This window comes from Centroberyx affinis, unplaced genomic scaffold, assembly GCF_046629955.1.
Source record: "Centroberyx affinis isolate AG114_WGS23_722 - 3 ecotype Tasmania unplaced genomic scaffold, CSIRO-AGI_Caff_v1 ptg000423l_1, whole genome shotgun sequence".
Taxonomy (NCBI): Eukaryota; Metazoa; Chordata; class Actinopteri; order Beryciformes; family Berycidae; genus Centroberyx; species Centroberyx affinis.
The window spans coordinates 331,274-350,249 of NW_027279088.1; the positions used below are offsets into that span (position 1 = coordinate 331,274).

The window sequence follows — 18,976 nt, forward strand, 5'->3', positions numbered from 1 at the left end:
TTAGTGTTTTCCCCCCCATTCTTTCACCACCCCCGCAACTTTGTCCTTACATCTCTACCAATCACCGTCCTCGTTTCCCATGTGGGTGCAGCAGAGACAATCGAACACACCCATCAATCAACAAGCTTTGAACCTGTATTGCAGTTGTTTGAGAAAAAAAAAAGAAAATCTCTTTGTGTTTTTTTCCACCTTAAACAGGAGAAACAACTCCAGACAGATTTTTCTTGTGCTGGCACTGTGCTAGAACAAAATGAAGCAAAAGTTCTGGCTATGCAAGGCTAATATTTCAGACATCACAACACCTGCCCAGTCTCTAAGCCCCCACCAGCTTAACGCAGTGTGCTGTTACTACAGCTCCAACTCTCTGAAATAGTGTGAAATAGTGTAATTCCTGGGCCTTTAGCTTCCACACTGCCACCTCATAGCCATAATGGCTGTGTGTATGTGTGTGTGTGTGTGTGTGTGTGTGTGTGTGCGTGCCTCTGCATCGTGTCTATCCCAGCCCGCTGAAGCTTCTGAAGCAAGTGAAACACACACACACATACACACTCACACATACAGTATATTCCCTACACACATTACTGCACACATTCCCTACACACACGGCCCCCACCGCCACCACCGCACATACACAGTGCAGGGATGTAGCAAGCCGTTTTCCATCAGATCATGTTGCTCCCCCCCCCTCTCTCCCTCCACCGTTCTCACCATGTGGCAATGGCACTTCACAGGGACATTAGACAAACACCCAGAATTGGATGCAGGTTTCCCCCCTCGCTTTCATCTGCTGCTTGTCCCCAAAGAGAGCAACAATGCAGTGATGTCATTTAATGAGCCTTCAGATCCCCTTAAAGGAGGATGGCAGAGCTTGCCAGTTGCCACTAATTGACTGAAAAACCTTTAAAAAAAAAAAAAAAGGCCTTAAAAAAACGAAATAGCGGGCGATGGGCTTAACAATAACACAGACCACAAACAAGGCTAGGAATGCCTTTCTAGTTGGTCTATTCATCATGCTTAGTGCCTAATCCCTACAGTACTCAACTACTCGCTGCTCACTGGCTGCTAAACCAGCACAGCAGGGCTCCTCTGCTACCAATTTAACACTAAGCTCAGTGGGAGAAAGAAGAGAGTACAATAACAATGTGGTTTTACCATGTATCTTTTGTTGTAACCGCGTGCATCGTCTTTCCCCCTCTCTCTTTTTTCTCCTCTTGTCCTCCCTGTCCCATCTCATATCCTTTCCTGACCCCGCTTTTCGTCCGCCGCTCCTTTATTCTCGTCTGCTCTCCTCACCTCCTCTCTCCTCTCATCTTCTGCACCCTCTTCCCACTGCGCTCGTCTCTCCACTACCCCGTTTTTTTTTTTTTCCCTGTTTTCTCCACTCCTCGTTTCCTTTCCTTTCCTTTCCTCTCCTTTCCTTTCCTTTGATTAACTTTTCTTTCCTTTCTTTTCTCTTTCTTCCCCTTCTGCTTCTTTTCCTTTCTTTCATTTCCTTTCCTTTCCTTTTCATTCCTTTCTTTTCCCATCCTTCCCCTTCCTTTCCTTTTCTTTCCTGTCCTTTCTTTGCCTCACCTTTCCTTTCCTGTCCTTTCCTTTCTTCACCTTACCTTGCCTTGCCTGTCCTTTCTTTTCCTCTCCTCTCCATTCTTTCATTTCCTTTGCTCCCCTCTTGTCTTTTCTCCTCTACCTCTTCCCCTTCTCTGCGCCATTCCTTTCTTTTCCTCTCAACTCCTCTCCATTCCTTCCCTCTTTCTGTCATTCCCTCAGCCCTGTGAGATCCCAGAGATGTCAGCGTTCAGCCTGGCTCCCTCAGAGGAGCAGTCTCCTGCCAGGCCCTGCTCCGTGCCGTGCTGGGACCTCGTCCGGACCAGCGTCCAGGGCGAGGTGGAGTCCCCTCTGCCCCTCAGACACATACTCTTCAGCTTGATTCCCAGGCCGGACGCCGGGGCCGGGGCCGTGTCCGCGGCATGGAGCCTCCCCGCCCCCGTCCGACCAGACTTCCCCAGGCAGAGCGTGTCGGTTCCTGGGGAGCCGGGCTCTGGCAGCAGCCCGAACAGCAGGTGGGTGAAGTGGAGTCTGCGGTTTACTGGCCGCAACAGTCGGTTTAGAGCAGGGCACCGAACCCACAGCTGGCACAGGACACAAAGCAGAGAGGAACTGTAGCTGGTCACAGCTTGTTAAACACTGGCGATGAAGCACAGGGAGAAATGCCCTCATCATTTCCACTGTCAGTCTCTCTGCTTGTCTTGTTCGCACAATCCCTCTCAGTGTGTCTCACGTCTTTCTTTCTTTCACTCACTCTTTATTTTCTTCATTTTTCCTCTCTTCTTTCGTTCTGTCTTTCGTTTCTGCTTCCCTGCATCTCTTCGTCTGGGGTGGCCGTAGTGCAAAGCTGTTTGGACAGCTTTCCAATACAGAGAACACCGAGACAGTGTATGTAATTAGGCCCATGAGCAGAGAAGTGAATATATTGTGCCTTTCTTCACAGATAAACACCTGATTTTTGTTTTTAGATTGGTCAGCTGTGTTCCTCTGTGTGTGTGTGTGCGCATGTTTCACATCCATCCAATCCCAAAGACACAGACTGTACCAGCCAAAACACACACAGATGCACACACACACACACACACACACAAAGTAACAGTATGTCCATGCCTGGCTTCAATTAGGGCTCTGCCCATGGATGCACCTCAGGGACTGGGAAACGGACATAGCAGTAATGTGACGTTTGACATCTCAGCGTGTGTGTGTGTGTGTGTGCGCTCCTATGCGTGATGTGAAGGGATGGGGTGTGAGCTGTCTGTGGTCTGTTTATTTATGTGTTTATTTGTTTTGCTGCAGAGCCTTGGTGCTGACATATCAGGAGCACCTTGGGGTGACATACATCACTCTGAATGAGGACCCCTGTCCTCGCATGTTCATCCACAACAAGTGTCCAATCCCACTGCTGCTGAAGGAGAATGTCAAAGGTAGGGGGGGGGGGGGGTCCACAAAAGAGAGCTGGTCTGGACTGGACTGGACTGGACTGCATTGCGCTGTACTAGTCTCTTCTCTTCTCTCCTCTTCTCTTCTCTTCTCTTCGGTGACATGTACATCTTCAATATCAACCAATGCTCACATACTGTATATTCCATGTTCATACACCATACAGTTTGTGTATGTCAAACACAGGAATTTACTATCCATTCATTCATTCACTCACTCCAAGTGTCTTAAAGCTTTTATAGAATGATAGTAACATATTGCTTTCAAAAAATTGGTTGCTTTCACACGATTGTATCAAAAAAAAAGTATGCAAATGTTAAAAAAAAATACTTTCAATCAGTGTTGATTAAATAATAATACTTAATGTTATCTTTCCACCCATTGTGTTTAGAAGTAGCTAAACAAAATGTTTGTGAGACATGATTGTATTACTGTTATGCAGTCATAGTTGTGTGTTTATCGGGTGTGTTTATCAGGTGTTTAACACTGGCCTACAACGTGACTCAGGACTGTCTGGTTTATATAGTATAATTTGTTTATTCAGCATTTCGTGAGCTTGGAAGGTTCTATCTGAATTTGTCAAAATCTAGTTATCCACAAATTCATGATCTTTGAATGTTACTTTATGCCTGTGTGGTGTTTTTACAAAAAGAACCTTTTAGAGATAAATATTTAAAAAGATAGAAAGTACATAACAGCTTTGCCAGCTGGTTTGGCAAATCTTTGATGCTCAGTATTTCAGAACAGCACTCCACCCAAGTTCATGATTTATTGATTACACTATTTCCTGCTTTCTCTTCTTAGAAACCCCGAGGACTGAGGTGTTCTGTCGTCCTCTGCCTGCCAACTGCTCCCTGCACCATGAGCTCTACCACCACTCCTCCAGTTTCCCAGACTGCAGGCAGAGAGAGGCGCTGCCCGCCCTGCTGCTGAAAACCACCTCAGACCACAGCAGCACCGACTGGACCGACCCCATAGATATCAACTGCCCCGGCACGCAGGTAAAAACGTGTATAAAAGTATAAGGAGACAAGGGAATGTCACACCTCTTACTGACACAAAATATGTATTTAATCCCTGCATGAAAAATCACACATAGTGAGGAAGACAAGAATAGACTGCCACCACAATCTTACTTTTTAATACATAATGCTCACTCTGTTGTTTAAAACTGACACATTTCAATATGTATTTCATCCCCTTTGTTAACAATAGAGTTTAAGGAGGAACTGTAGGATTGTAACACTTTGCCTCCCCATCATCCCTCTTCCTCTTGTCATTCAAAAACACACAGAATGCCTTCAAGTGCTCCTCATAAGCTCCTACTTTTGAGTTTGGAGGTTTTAATTAATTGACTAATAACAAAAATACGTACAACTGAGACTGAAAATATAATACATACAACAAAACTACCGGTAATCGTTTCCATTGAATGCTACACAATACATAAAATATATTATATCTACCACCAGTCATGTCTCTGCAACTCGGGTATCAACAAAATTTCCCATTCGTAATTTCCATTTTATTTTGTCATTCATGTGTGCTCGACTCGTGATTGTGATATTTCCGAGAGCGCTTGAAGACGGCAACTCAACCCCCCCGATCAAACCAACAAAGAGTGTGTGTGCATACAAGTGTGTTTATGCGTGCTTCACCTTAGCTAAGTACAAGTATGTGTGTTTTGCTGAATGAAGTGTATGTTTGGGGTTGTGTGTGTGTGTGTGTGTGTGTGTGTGTGCGTCGCTGAGGTTAGGTAGCCAGCCTCATAAGTATTTTAGTGTGTTTTGGCTGGTGCAGTGTAGTGTAGTGTGTGTTTGGGGTTAGCAAGGTGGTAAGGAGCAGAGTGTGTAATGTTTGGTGTTGTGTCTAGCCGGCTGTAGGTTCAGGTTGAGGCCGGGGCTGTCTGGTGTCTCTGGTTACTGCGGGGTCTCAGTCTGACCCCCGCTGTAGGGGTGAAAGGTCAAGGGTTGAACTTGTTATGACTGCTCAGCGCAGCGCTCAGCAGGGATCTTCTTCCTGTTGTCACAGGAGGGGCTGATCACTCTCAACCTGCAGCGGTGGAGGTCAGAGTCAGACATATGTATGCTCTAACACACACACACACACACTACAGCATGACAGGGTAGAGTCAGGTCTGTATAGCAGAGGTCAAAGTCATACATGCTTAGACTTTCTCTCTCTCACACACACACACACAAACACACACTGCAATGTGAAGAGCAGTGAGCTTTGAATCTGTGATTCGGACTGGGTCTGGATGGGTAAAGTTACCTATTTGCGAAGTAACATTGATATTCTCTATTACTATTCTAGTAGAGATAATAGTAGAGAAAATAGTCACACTGTATTGGCACAAAAAGCAGGAATGAGCAGGTACTGTGTGGTATTGAGAGAAGGATATTTCAGAATTTCTCAAGTTTACTTAATGCAAAAAAGAGCTTATACAATACCTGCTATCCAGAGCTGTTTGAAAAAGTGTTGTAATCTACTTAACCACGTATCTCTGTATTCCACTGTTGCTCAGGTGGTGTTCCTGCCAGGCTTTGGCTGTCTCTACGTAGACGTGGTGTATGAGAAAGGAACCCTGGTCCTGTCCCTGGCACCAGAGGGCAGCATGGACTCTGTACTCAGCCAGCACAGCAGGTACGGATGGGCAGATTGTTGTTTTATTGTTGTTGCTGTATGCTTCCTGCATATTTCAGCTATAACTTAAGAAAGCATCCATCCATGTTTTTCTTTCTACCCTCAAGGGATCTACTAGTGTGCTGTTTAGCATGTGCATCATCAAATTGGTTTGTAATTTTTGTTGACACCATGTGATTGTATGGAGTTGTTACTGCACTACATTCCAGACATGAAGAAGCAGGCCTCATTTTCACCACAGGAGGGCAACAAAACCTTCTTGTGTTGTCATCACTGTAATTATACAGTTGTGTAGTACTACATGCCATTACATTTGTATTCCATTACATCACTGTACTCCAATTGCATTAGCAAAATAAGCAGATCAGTGTAATCAAATAACAGGTAAATGTAATCAAATGACATCAGCCAATGAGCTGTGTTAATGGCAATATGCTGGGCTGGTGGGAAACGTGTAACATCATGAGCCTTCTATGAATCAGATTTGATTTTCTATATCATCTATGATTCATCTGTTAAGATATACACAACATGATACATGTGGTTAATTGAATCAGAATTTTTGTTGATAAACTTTTATCACATTAAAAGTTGGAGATGTTGCAGACAACAATTAAGGACAATGAAATGTATGAAAGCCCAAATAATTAACTATATCATCAACTATATCATATAATAACTATGTGATACTGTAACATTAATAACTTCTGTTGTTTCTTCAGGTCCTCTGATCAGAAGCTGTCCTTCAGAGTCCTCCTCAGCGAGGCCAGTGTGGCGCTGAGCGATGACATCACCAGCCCCTCGGGCTCTGTGGAGCTGCTGAGACTTACCTTAACCAAGCTGCTGCTCAGCCTGGCTCCAGCAGCCGCCTCCCTGCCCCCGGAGCTGGCAGCCGACCCCGGCATGGGCACGGCGCCCATCTCCGCTCTGATAACCGACGCCTTTCTGATCGAGCTCTACTGCTCCGGTCTCCAAGTAGACAACCAGCTGTACAACCGAGCCAGCTTCCACTTCCCCGTGCTGCTGTGCCAGGAGCAGAGAGGCGGGGCCGAGGCGGGGGGCGCGTGGAGCAGCGATGCCAACCCCACCGAGTCTCCGGACGCCCTGGAGGAGTTCAAACGTTCCTGCTTCCTCCAGCTGGGGCTGACGCTGGCTGGGGACGGGTGCACCGTGGAGCAGGTTGGTTTCATTTCTTGTTCATTCATTTGCATTTTCTTTTTCTCAGTGCGTCCTACTGCTGCCTTTTTGCCCCCCCTGCACATTTGCTGTAAATTCATAAATTAAATTCATTTTTCATTCAGATATTTTTACTTAAAATGTATTATTTGCTCTCTTCCCATTTATATACTATGTGTCTTTGCTGCATACAAAAAATAGAAAAAAAATGTACAGACTCAAAATCAATTCAGCAATTACGGTATATGTCAACCTATTTAAGAGAACTATTTCGAGCAACATGGAACGCCAGCTGGCCCAGGCAATCAGTGTGTCCAAGTCAATATATTCCCTTTGTAACAACAGTAGAGTAGCACTTCTCATAACACTCTTGTGTTTTCTTCCCAGGTCACCTTCCATCTCCAGCCTGCCAGAGTCTACCTAGAAGACACCTTTGTTTACTACATTAAGACGTTGTTCCACACCTACATCCCCCACACCGCCATGGCCTCGACCACAGCAGAGCCCCAGAGGGGGAGAGAGCCTGGAGCTGCTCCCATCCTCCCTGAACAGGTTCAGTATTGCTAACATAATGTTTTTATCTAGGCAGGTCTGAATGTTGTCTGGCGTTTCTCTGTTTTTCCCACGAAGTACCATGAGCATCAAGTGGAAAGCCATGTGTGGTTGTTATTGAGCAATGTCTAATTAATAAAAGGAAGTAAAGGTTCTTGTTGTGAAAATATGACTTTAGCCATGGATCTTCACACCTTCGTTTCACATTTTCACATTTTCACACAACTCCCCCAATCCTCTTAAACATTACCATAAACGCACCATGCGACTGTACAGAATCTTGATTTGTTTTATTTTGCTGTGCTTATCTTAAAGTGGGGCTCACACTCTGTCCATCTCATCCAGGTGGTCCAGTCGGTGCAGGCGCTGGTCCACCCTGTGCGGCTGCAGAGGCTGGCCATCCAGCCGGTCAGCCTGCTGGTCAGCATCCACGCCTCCCTGAAGCTGTACATCGCCTCTGACCACACTCCGCTCTCCTTCTCCCTGTTTGAGAGAGGCCCGCTCTGCACCACGGCCAGACAGCTGGTGCATGCTCTGGCCATGCACTACGCCGCCGGGGCGCTCTTCAGAGCTGGTAGGTAGAGTTAGAGAGAAGGATAGATAGATGGATGGAGGGAGGGAGGGAGGCAGGCATATGGGTTTTTTCTCTCTCAACGGTCTCACACTGACCCACCGCCACCTCATTAACACCCTACAGCAAATGGTCCTTCCAGTAGACGTACACTGTATGCATTCACACCAGACTGATAATGTTGCATACACTTTATTTTTCTATTCACACCAGAAGGACACAGATTGATGATCTGTATCTGACAGGCTTCAGATTAGGCAACAAAATAAATGAGCATAAGGATGATAGAATAACAGGATGTGTGCTCAAGTGAGAAACTCCGCTTTCTAACTTCACTCAGTCCAGATTTGAAATGACTGGACCCAGTAGTTCCCAGAAAGTACAGTAAGTCAGTTTCTTAACAACTTGAAGTTCAAGGAGGTAACAACTGAATCACCGGAGGCCTAAAAAACATCCCAGTCCTCACAGTGTCACAATTTATCGTTTTATCAAAGGTTTTGACTGACTCTATCTCATGATTCATACTCTGCGTGTCGGCAGTACATCATGGTCTATCTGTGAGCGGCCACCAGGTCTAAGTCAGACCGATCGGGCCTCGTTCAGCCTCCCTACCTCTCTCCTGCATTGTCCTCCTGTCTAGACAAACCCTCCACACATGGTATGATTTAACCCAGTCATTTCCACCTCAGAAATCACTGTTCTGGCCGGACGCTTCCTCCCCGCTGTCTCTCGTTAGAGCCTTCGTTTCTGCTCGTATTTCAACACGTCACTCCACTGTGTTCTCCTCTACCTGAGTCATTGTGGACTAAGGGGCTCTCCAGGAAGCATTGCATTCTGGGACTGATTAGATTTAGGATGTACAGTACCACATGCGCACACACGCTCACACAAAGACATATAGGCGTACGGACACACACCGACATATCCATACATACACAGCACACACACACACATACACTCCAGTATATGCGTGAGTGTGTGTGTGTGTCACCATGACTCAGGCCTGTAAACATCAGCTCCTGTCAGGGCCTTATGCTCTACCAAAACCACAACTGGAAGACCATGTAAAGCAGAAACAACCGCTAGGCCCCACTGGAACTGATTTCCTACCATTAGAGTCCATCACTCATGCGAAAATTGACAGAGAATAAGAGCAGAGCGGGGCCTGGCGTCTTGAGGAATGGCTATTTGATTTTGTGATGCAATTGTCAGCGCATAAATATCAATGAGCCGTGCCATCTGAAGCAGACTCCATGGTAGAATGAGAGAGGTGAGATAGTAGGAGGCCGTAAATCTAGCCGTGGCATATGTATGATTTCATGCAGGAGTGTGCGCGAGTGTGTATGTGTATCTATATGTGTGCGTGTGTTTGTGTGCATGTATGAATTTATGTGTGTCTTTGTGTTACCGTGTATGGGATTGTCATAGAGTTAACACAGTCAAAAACGTGTAATCGTGACGTCCCACAGCAGTCGTACTGTTCAGTTTGACTTGAAATTCTGTGTGTTGTTTAGAGTGTGAGCACCTCCGCTTTTGGCAAGTACAGAGCAGTGAAGGTGGATTTACTCTAGCTGTGGTGTAAGAGCAGGTGTATGTGTGTTGGAAAGATTTACGTTATTGAATAAAAAAGTAATCTCATCAATGTCACAGTAATTACCTGCATGATTTTTTTGATGCATGTGTATCAAGGTTATTATAGCTGACTAAACCTAAAACTAGCCAGGAACAAACATTTTAGTGAAGTTGAATGAAAGAAAAAGTGGATTGTACAACAAAAACAAAGCTAAATCAAAATTGTAATGGCAGCCTCCAAAACTAACAGGATAAAATATTAACATATTGCTTTTGGTCTTTGGACTTTTTCCATTAAAGCCAAATTGAGAATGCTATGTAGGAGAAAATTCTATCCAGAAATGAGCAAAAGCCAAATCTCCCAGCATTACATTGATTACATACTATGAAACCCCTTGGGTAATTCTCCAATTATGTTTTACATGTTTTAACACATGAATACATTTGGCCATATGAAAAGCGATGCAGGCCGCATTCTCCTTTTCCATGACAATCAAAATACTAAAACCTAAACTGAAATGGAAAAAAATACAAAGAAAAATCAACCAAAAAAAAAAAAATACAAGCTAAACTAAAACTAAAATAATGATGATAATGATGGTGATGACTATGACAAAGCATATACACAAGTATGTCCATCCAACTGTCCTGTGTGTTGTTCCTCTGCCTCAGGCTGGGTGGTGGGATCTCTGGAGATCCTGGGCAGTCCTGCCAGTCTGGTGCGGAGCATCGGTAACGGCGTGTCCGACTTCTTCCGCCTGCCGTACGAGGGCCTGACCCGTGGCCCCGGGGCCTTCGTCAGCGGGGTGTCCAGAGGGACCACCTCCTTCGTCAAACACATCTCAAAAGGTAACGGTGACGCTGCATTTCAACACGAGTAGAACGCACACCCAAAGAGGTGCAGACTACTGACAGTGACAGATTATAGAAAAATAAATAGTTACATTCTTCTTTGTGACGTAAAATAAATGTCCCAGCAAATGTCTTTCTATAGCGAAACACTCACACTGCTAAGTAGAAAACTGGCATTCATTTCACACTGTAAAAAATGCAAATTTATCTTTTGCAAATACATTTGTATTTGTGATCTCAGTCACAAAGTAGCAAGAAGTTAGCTTTCCTCTCTATCTCCTCCCAGAATGATACAGCTCTGAATGAATACTGTTTCCATTTAGGATGTCATTTGGTGAAAGTGAACTTTGAATGAATAGGTTAACAAAATGAAACAAATTTATACATACTATATATATCAAAGAGCGGGAATATCTTTGTTTAGAGAGTGTCATGGAAGATCCAAAGCTCCCTGGTTGACTCTCAGATTTCGGCGAACAGGGAAGACAGCCCATGAATTTCACTTTTGTCTATAAGAAGAGTCAAAGAGCTTGTACTTGTACCTCAACCTTTTTGGCAGTAGCATGGCCTACTGTTTAGTGAGGTCATCCCCGAACTGGAAAGTCCCGGTTTAGTCTCCCATGCAGCTATAAGTACGGAAATATCCTTGAGCAAGATACGTTATTAATCCCCCATATAAAAGAACTTTCCCTAAATTCATTTTGGTTTGATTTAGTAGAGTTAGAGTGGTGATGTCTATCACCACTCCTTTCCACTGACTCATAGTGCTCACAGTCATTTTGAACTCTGACCATTGAACATTGTCTCCCTGCAGGCACCCTGACGTCCATCACCAACCTGGCCACCAGTCTGGCCAGGAACATGGACCGTCTGTCCCTGGATGAGGAGCACTACACCAGGCAGGAGGAGTGGAGACGACAGCTACCAGAGAGCCTGGGGGACGGACTGAGGCAGGGGCTGTCGCGACTCGGCATTAGCTTGTTAGGTATGTGGACACACACACACACACACACACACACCAGCCAGCCAGCCAGGAGGAGTGGATGTGACAGCTGCCTGACAGCCCAGAGGTTTAGCGGAGACAGAGGCTCTCTCACCTTGACATGAGTTTGCTTGGTGTGAAGACAAATGAGACAAACACAGAGATGACTGTTGCAGATACACATAGAAACACACCAGTCAGGAGCAGTGTTGAGTGATGTTCTAATCAGTAACGCATTACAATATTTTTTTTACTTTTCCTAATAAACAAGTAGTGTAACAAATGATTTAAATGTCAGTAAAATAATACAGCTACCAATAAAAAAGCTGCTACTTTTGTCATCATCCCCTCTAAATATCAGATTTTTAATTATCTAAAAATTATATCCTATCCTATATTATCTAAAAACTATATCCCACCCCATCCCCCAATTAATTTTCCTCATTAGTGTCCATCCTCTGTCAACAGGCACACACAGAGTTAGTTTGGTACACTAAGTTCTTTCTCTGCCTGGAAGTATTCTCAGTACTTTGATTTTCATCAAGCAAAATGATGACAAGAACACTGTACATCAATGCTATTGGTTTCCCTGATCATTCACACAGATGGTTGTTTTTTTTTGTGAGTATCAAGCCCAATACAGGATCTCTTGCCTGACATCGGGCTACTGGATACGCACAGAAACACACACTTACCATGCTCAGATGCACATACTCACACACAGGAGGCAGAGGGGTGGATGAGGCAGCCTGCTCAGTATGTACCTCTTAAAGTAGAGTGGGGTCCACACAGTCAACAAATATTGTACACATAACACACAAATTCACATGGACACGTAGTTTTTTTCACGGTCAGAGAAACACACACACAAATTTGTGTGCTGCCCACCCACATGTCATCGGCAGTCCGTTGGCACACACTCAAAGCAGCATTATACACTCACTGTCTCATGCACAAACACACAAAGGGCTATGAGACAGCGAAGTGGAGACAGCGCAGCAGGGACTCAATAAACACCCAAAGGGCAGTAAAACTCAAGTCTGTCTCAAATCAGTCTCAAAGACAGACAGAGCGTGTTGTCATTCGAACCAAACAGCTGCTTGCGTCTCTCTGGGTTACACTGGATTATAATTCCTGACATGTACTCAGCGTTGATCACATCTGTGTGGCACATAAAATGAGTGGTCAAATATTTCCTGAAGGGCAAGACCATGTCTGAATTCCTGCGTGATTCCCGTTTATGGCATTTTCGATACTGTATGACTGTAACCCTTTCTGTTTCCCATGTCTAATTGAAGTGAAAATTCATAAGGAGGGTTAACCGGCTGCTTTCCTTTACAAAAAAAAACATGCCGCTTGAATTATATGCATGTCTTGCATGTTTTAATTGCAAGTTTCTTATTTTGTGTTTATTCAACCAAGCAATTAAGAGCAAACACGTGTTCCTTGTTCTTCCAGGGGCGATAGCAGGCATCGTGGACCAGCCCATGCAGAACTTCCAGAGGACTTGGGAGATGCAGAGCTCAGCGGGCAGCAAGGCCAAAGGAGTCATCTCTGGGGTGGGGAAAGGCATCGTGGGGGTTTTCACCAAGCCCATTGGGGGAGCGGCTGAACTGGTGTCTCAGACTGGATACGGTGAGTTAGGACGGTCCTGGAAAAAATAGCGTGTTGAGGAAATTTATAACCTAGATTTGGTATCAATGGTCTGGGACCGAGGCTCATTAAAACATATTAGTGCATATTTCATGTGGTGACTCAGCACAAACAGAACCTTGAAACTATTTTGGATACCGACCCATAGAAACCCTACAATCCTAATAGCCTTGTTTTTAGTTGTTTAGCAAGGGATCATTTCGATTATAGTGTTGTTTTTTTCAACAAAGGCCAGCTTCTGCTCCTTTGCAAAACATAGGGACATTTTTGGATACTTCAAGAGTAACTAAACCCCCCAACACAAATATGCATAAAGCCTGACATCTAATGGTAAAAAGCATGCTACTGAAATCGCCATCTGCTATTGGCTGATCTTTGGTGCCAGGTGATGTCACCACCTGTTGTACTCTACAGAAGGTGACATCAGGCTTTACACAGATTTGGGTTTGGTGTTCAGTTGCTCTTTAACACACACGCACACTCTGGTTGTATATGTCACACAGCACTAAAATGAAGTGTAAAGAAAAGTCTGGCCTGGCAAGGCTAAGAGCTAGCAAGCTCTCTAATTGATTCAGCACAGCTCAACAACGAGGCCTAATGCAAATCTGCCCAGGGGGGCTTAGGCAACGCTATTCTAATAAACACACATGTGAATTAGAGTTAGTGTGTCAGGAACATCATAAATCCATCACTGGACGGACGATCTCTCCCCTTCCCTCCTCTTGGCCCCAGGCAGGAGCCAAGTGTTTATTAGGCCAGACCTTCAGTAGTGAGGGGCCCAGGACAGAGCTGCTGAAAGGCCCTCTGACGTCTGCACACACACACACACACACACACACACACACACACTCACACGCATAATCATGCATATGCACATGAAAATTCACACATACATGCATGTACGCACACACAATCACACATGCACACAGGCAGTTTAGGCCTCTAGAGTTAGTTTGTGTTTTATTGGGGGCAGGAGAGGGGGATGGGGGCAGTGAGGGGGAGGGGGGGGGGGGGTGTTGGCGCTAACAGGTCATTGCTACAGCACATAAACTACCAATGAGGTGAACAGCTCCGTGTAAGAGCGATGGCTCCCTGGGGCCTGGCTCTAATCTACCTGGCCCTCTGGGCTCTGCTGGCTCAGCCGAACACTAGGTGGGGCACAAAAACACACAAACACACTCACACACACACAAATACAAACTCATGCATACACATGCACATGTGGATCCACACACACACACACAGTTACCAGCATACATATTGAATTGAAACAGTTGTTGCTAATATAGGAGGTCAAGTGCTTTATTTTTGATGGTAACTCTGTCACACCCCACCCATTCTCCTAACACACACACATATCTACACACACACACACACACACACTTGCAGGACAAACGCCCACTCAGAGCTGGGTTGCGCTGCAGAGTACCAATGCGGTGACATCATGAGTGGAGCTCACTGTGTTCTTTATGGCTCTGTTTTAACTACTTGATGACTTCACTGGCTCGCTGCTGCCGCTCCGCTGACGGCAAGACTGGGATGGAAGGGGAAATTGACCACACGCACATGGGTTATGAACTCGCCGTGACATGTGCAGACGGAGCCATCGTAAACATGTTCCAGGCTTTCTGCACCGCATCTGGCGACCCCCAGGAGGAAACGTTTCAAGAGCTGCAGTAATGATGCAGGATGGATGGAGGGTGGCAGAACTTCTGTGACGGTTACAGAAACTCGCGTGCACACACTCATTCAAACGGAAACGTTCACACAGTGGCGTGCGAGCGCACACACAAACACCTGCACACACTTACTCCTGGTCATGCTGCCTCAACCGAACACCTGTTCATTTTCAGTCAAATCTCTTAAAGTATAAATGGGATTTCTGTGATCTGTTGTGTATAAGAACAGCAATCCACCGTGCCAAGTCCGTGTAAATGCGTGTATTACTGTAAATACATCTAATCCTCATCTTTCTGTCAATCACAGATGACAAAGCTATTTCGATAGGGATGCTGATGCTGATGCTGATTCTGGTTGTGACTCTCTCTCTCTCCCAACAGGTATCCTACATGGAGCGGGACTGTGGCAGCTCCCTAAACAACTGTACCTGCCTGCAGAGGAGAAGTCCGCTCAGGCCCCCAACAGCCACCTGAAATACGTCTGGTAAGATCCTGGAGTCACTTATTATTCCTGCAGGCTCCCTTTTTCTTGAGATTATATTTTTGTCCAGCTCTTTTTTAGAAGTGGGACATGTGCTCGCCTTTGTTTCTCTTGGAATCTACCCAGGATCCGCTGTCCTTTTTCTCTCCCTTTACCTCTCATCATTCCTGCTGTCTTGGTTTAAAAAAAAAAACCTTGGGGAGGGTCCATTACCCACTTTCCTTAAAAAAAAAAAAAGAAGTCTGGAAAGATGTTTGACCTTGATCCCACACATGGTAGCCAGCCTGCCCTCCCTTGTTCTCACAGAGCCATGTTAAAAGGTTTTTATAAGCACTCTGCCAAAGCCGCCAGCTAGAAATTGTTCTTGCTGTTTAACTATGAGTCTGTCCAGAGATATGTCCCAGTGCCATCAGATGGAGGAGGAACGCCTTTCTTCCTCTGCTGGAACTGGTTTGGAGGTTGGGAGAGATTGAGGGTGTAGAGAGGCCGTGTGCTGCGCCAAGCAGAAGGTTACCTTTGGGTCCTGCATTGTAAAAACGAGGTTGGAATCACAGGAACATCCACAGTGCTGGATCAGCTTTGGGACTCCCCAAAGCTCTCTGTTTGTTCTCTCTGTGGAACACTTAATATTATCGTTAAATCCTGAAGGAGCCTTGTATCTCCAAAAAGTGAACTCATCAGGAATCAGGAAAAACTGGTTGTTTATCCCATTGGCATCTTGCATTTTTGGCATTTTCTAATGAATTTTCAGCAATTTGGCTTGGTCCCCATTGTTATGAAACACTTTCTCATGGGAGTCAGTGTCAGCTGTCAACTGCTATAAAGAAAACAGGCAAAATTGTCCATACAGTATTTCTTTAGGACACCTGTACTATTGAATTGCCATGACCCAAGGGGTTAGGAAGTGTGTTGTGCTCAGATTACAGGAAGATGAAAAAGATAAAAATACCTGAATGCTGAGATAACGCTCCCTTGTGGTTTAATCCGTGCTGCCTCGCAGTCAAACTGGTTTCCATCAGACATACATCAATTACTTTTACTACTACAGGTAGCCCAGACATGGAGGGGTCAGACTGTTTGAGCACAGTAACACTGAACAGAACTTAATTCACCAAGCTATCCCCACTATGGCCGCTTTACCATCTGCTCTGCAACTTGCACACCTGCCTTCCTATGTAAACACGCTGTCAGACGAACATGACTGAACATTTAGGTTCCTGCACGCATGTTTCCCCATCCAACATGTGTGTAGGAGGAAGCGCACACAAAACACATGTGGGAACTTAAATTACAGGATGTATACATCCGTGTTGACATGTATGGTCGCTTGTATGCGTGGGCGTAGGTTAGCTGGGCACTTTGTGTGGTCTTATGTCTATGGTGCTTGCCTACATGTGTGGGTGATTTTTTAAAGATTTTATGGTATGTAAATGTAACAGTGGGGGTGTATTTAATAATTTGCACCAACGTGTATTTCCCTCCCCCTCAAATCACCCCCTGTACAGTATTACGCACACACCATGTTTGTTTACACCCCTCTACGCTTCCTCTGCGGCCACAGGAAGATGCTCCAGTCTCTGGGGCGACCGGAGGTGCACATGGCGCTGGAGGTGACCATCGTCAGCGGCTCGGGGCAGGAGCACGCTGGCTGCCTGCTGCTCACCTCGGAGGTGCTGTTTGTGGTCAGCCTCAGCGAGGACACCCAGCAGCAGGCCTTCCCCATCACCGAGGTAACAGGCAGTACTCGACACACACACAAAATCTCCTCACAGGGCCGGAAACAGACTTTTTAGCATTCCAAACCTGTTCTCTTTTCTATAGGTGGAGTGTCAGCAGGAGTCAGGACAGCAGGGCCAGCTCACCCTCACCTTACAGCAGCAGACACTAGCCAGCGACACCGAGGTGAGGCTCGATAATATTATGCTTCCTCAATGAATGACTGAATTTTAAAGTGACATTGGTTGGCATGAAAACCAGCACACTCTTGGCCCTCGACTGGACACCGCTGCCATAAAGGATAAATCTATCAGAACCTGAGTATTGGTAATCAGCTGCTCTCTCTCTCTCCCCAGGGTGACGGAGGTCGTGAGCGGCTGTCGGAGCAGCAGTACCGGCGGCTGGTGGATTACGTGGCGCGTGCCTCCCAGTACCTCTCCCCCTCCACCACCTCGCTGCAGCTGCAGCCCCCAGTGATGCTCGCCGAGCCGCCGCCCAACGTCACCAAGTCCTACCGCTACCTGGTAGAGCCTGCCTTCGCCAGGGTGTTCGTCAGCAAGTTCACCACGGTAAAGAACAAGGCCTTACGCATCGGATTCCACTAACGCACATCTGCGGCTACATTTGAACAGAGCAGTAAAATCTGATCTTTGATTCTTTGTGGCGCACTCATGAGCTTTTGATTGCAGTCTGAACAGGGAAAAATGAGGTAACGTGGTTAGCCAGATCAGACAAAGATTTAAAAAAAAAAAACACATTTGTTCTTGTTTATATCTAGCCTTTGCCTCCAGGGTTTGAATTTTTAAAAAAATCTTTGGATACACTGTACCTTGGCTCTTTATAACAAATAACTCCCCATTTATGCAAAAGATACCTGTTGGGGTAAAAGAACATGTCTTATATTTATGGAAGTCCTACCTGGTCATCCAGTCCTTAGGGTTGTAGGGTTTTCTCACAAATTGCCTTTGAAAATAAAGTTTTCTACTGATACAATATAATATACTTATATCACATAGCCACAGAGAAAGGAAGAGGGTTTAGATTTAGTTTTATTTAATTATAGAAACACATGTAGTAAGTTTAGATATTTCTGTTACATGGACATTTCAATATGAGACAGTATCATCAGTGCACATATGCTGTAGTGAACACTAATGTTAAAAAAACAGACAGGAGGAGTTGCCGTATGAACTTAAACATTAAACCTTTTGTGTTTGACCAACACTTTGTGCTCTTTCGACTTAAATTGGGGCTTGTTCAGTGCAGGTGAAACATTCTCAGTGCTGCAGATAGAAACGCAAATTATAGAACCAACATGGGTCTCTATTCTATTTCTAAGTCACTCAGATTAGTTTAATACAATGTATTTCTATGTGAACAGTCTGTAATGGTTCACTCTGCAGAACGAGCTCTTGGTGTTTACATACTCCATGTACTGAGTGCTTGTCTCATGCCAATGTAAGTGCAATATTATATACATGTTGATGGACGATAACGATACCAGCTGTCAACCAAAATGTTGCTGTTTTATATGTTATTTTTATAGATGATGCAGCACATAAAGTTGTTTCACAATAGCGCTGTTCTTTGTAACCTTACGTTCATGCCAACCCCTCATGATGCAAAAATATTATTATTGATGTTGCCTTTTTATTGTTATAACAGTGAGTGCTATGTTAGATTTCACATCATTTTGTAAAGTCTAATGCCTATGATGTATGTAAATGGATAATATATTGTATTAATAGTGAAAAACATTTTATTAAAAAAATTAAAATCAACATTTATTCTGTCATTGTCTACCATGTAAGAAACATTTTAGTTGGTGATTACCCACATGGTACATTTGTCTTCATTGAGGTTCTATTCTTGTTGGCAAATATAAATTAATGAAAATATATTTTGTTTACATTGTAGCTATGATTGATCACAACCAACTCCACTGTTTTGCTTTGCCTTTTTTGCAGACATAAGCTCTTTTTTTAACCCAGATCTGATGAACAGTGACCAGATCAGGTGTTTGTCGCACTGGGTTTAAAATGTGTTTTTCCCTTCCTGTGTAAATCCATCCTCAGCCTTGTACCTCATCTCCAGCAGCTCTGCTCTCAGTT

The 18,976-nt window shown here is 44.8% G+C and overlaps 1 protein-coding gene across 1 annotated transcript in view; it reads left to right on the top strand.

The window, feature by feature from the left end:
- Window positions 1–18,610, top strand: part of LOC139641993 (intermembrane lipid transfer protein VPS13B) — a 333,765-nt gene extending 315,155 nt beyond the window's left edge. Inside the window, exons 54-67 of the mRNA XM_071516677.1 lie at window positions 1,768–2,060; window positions 2,842–2,969; window positions 3,790–3,986; window positions 5,513–5,631; window positions 6,354–6,810; window positions 7,195–7,359; window positions 7,705–7,933; window positions 10,175–10,351; window positions 11,169–11,339; window positions 12,795–12,971; window positions 15,050–15,152; window positions 16,711–16,879; window positions 16,971–17,051; window positions 17,222–18,610. Coding sequence (XP_071372778.1) covers window positions 1,768–2,060; window positions 2,842–2,969; window positions 3,790–3,986; window positions 5,513–5,631; window positions 6,354–6,810; window positions 7,195–7,359; window positions 7,705–7,933; window positions 10,175–10,351; window positions 11,169–11,339; window positions 12,795–12,971; window positions 15,050–15,152; window positions 16,711–16,879; window positions 16,971–17,051; window positions 17,222–17,470 — 2,715 coding nt within the window. The 3' untranslated portion in view covers window positions 17,471–18,610. The remainder of the gene's footprint in view (window positions 1–1,767; window positions 2,061–2,841; window positions 2,970–3,789; window positions 3,987–5,512; window positions 5,632–6,353; window positions 6,811–7,194; window positions 7,360–7,704; window positions 7,934–10,174; window positions 10,352–11,168; window positions 11,340–12,794; window positions 12,972–15,049; window positions 15,153–16,710; window positions 16,880–16,970; window positions 17,052–17,221) is intronic.
- Window positions 18,611–18,976: the final 366 nt, after the last annotated feature.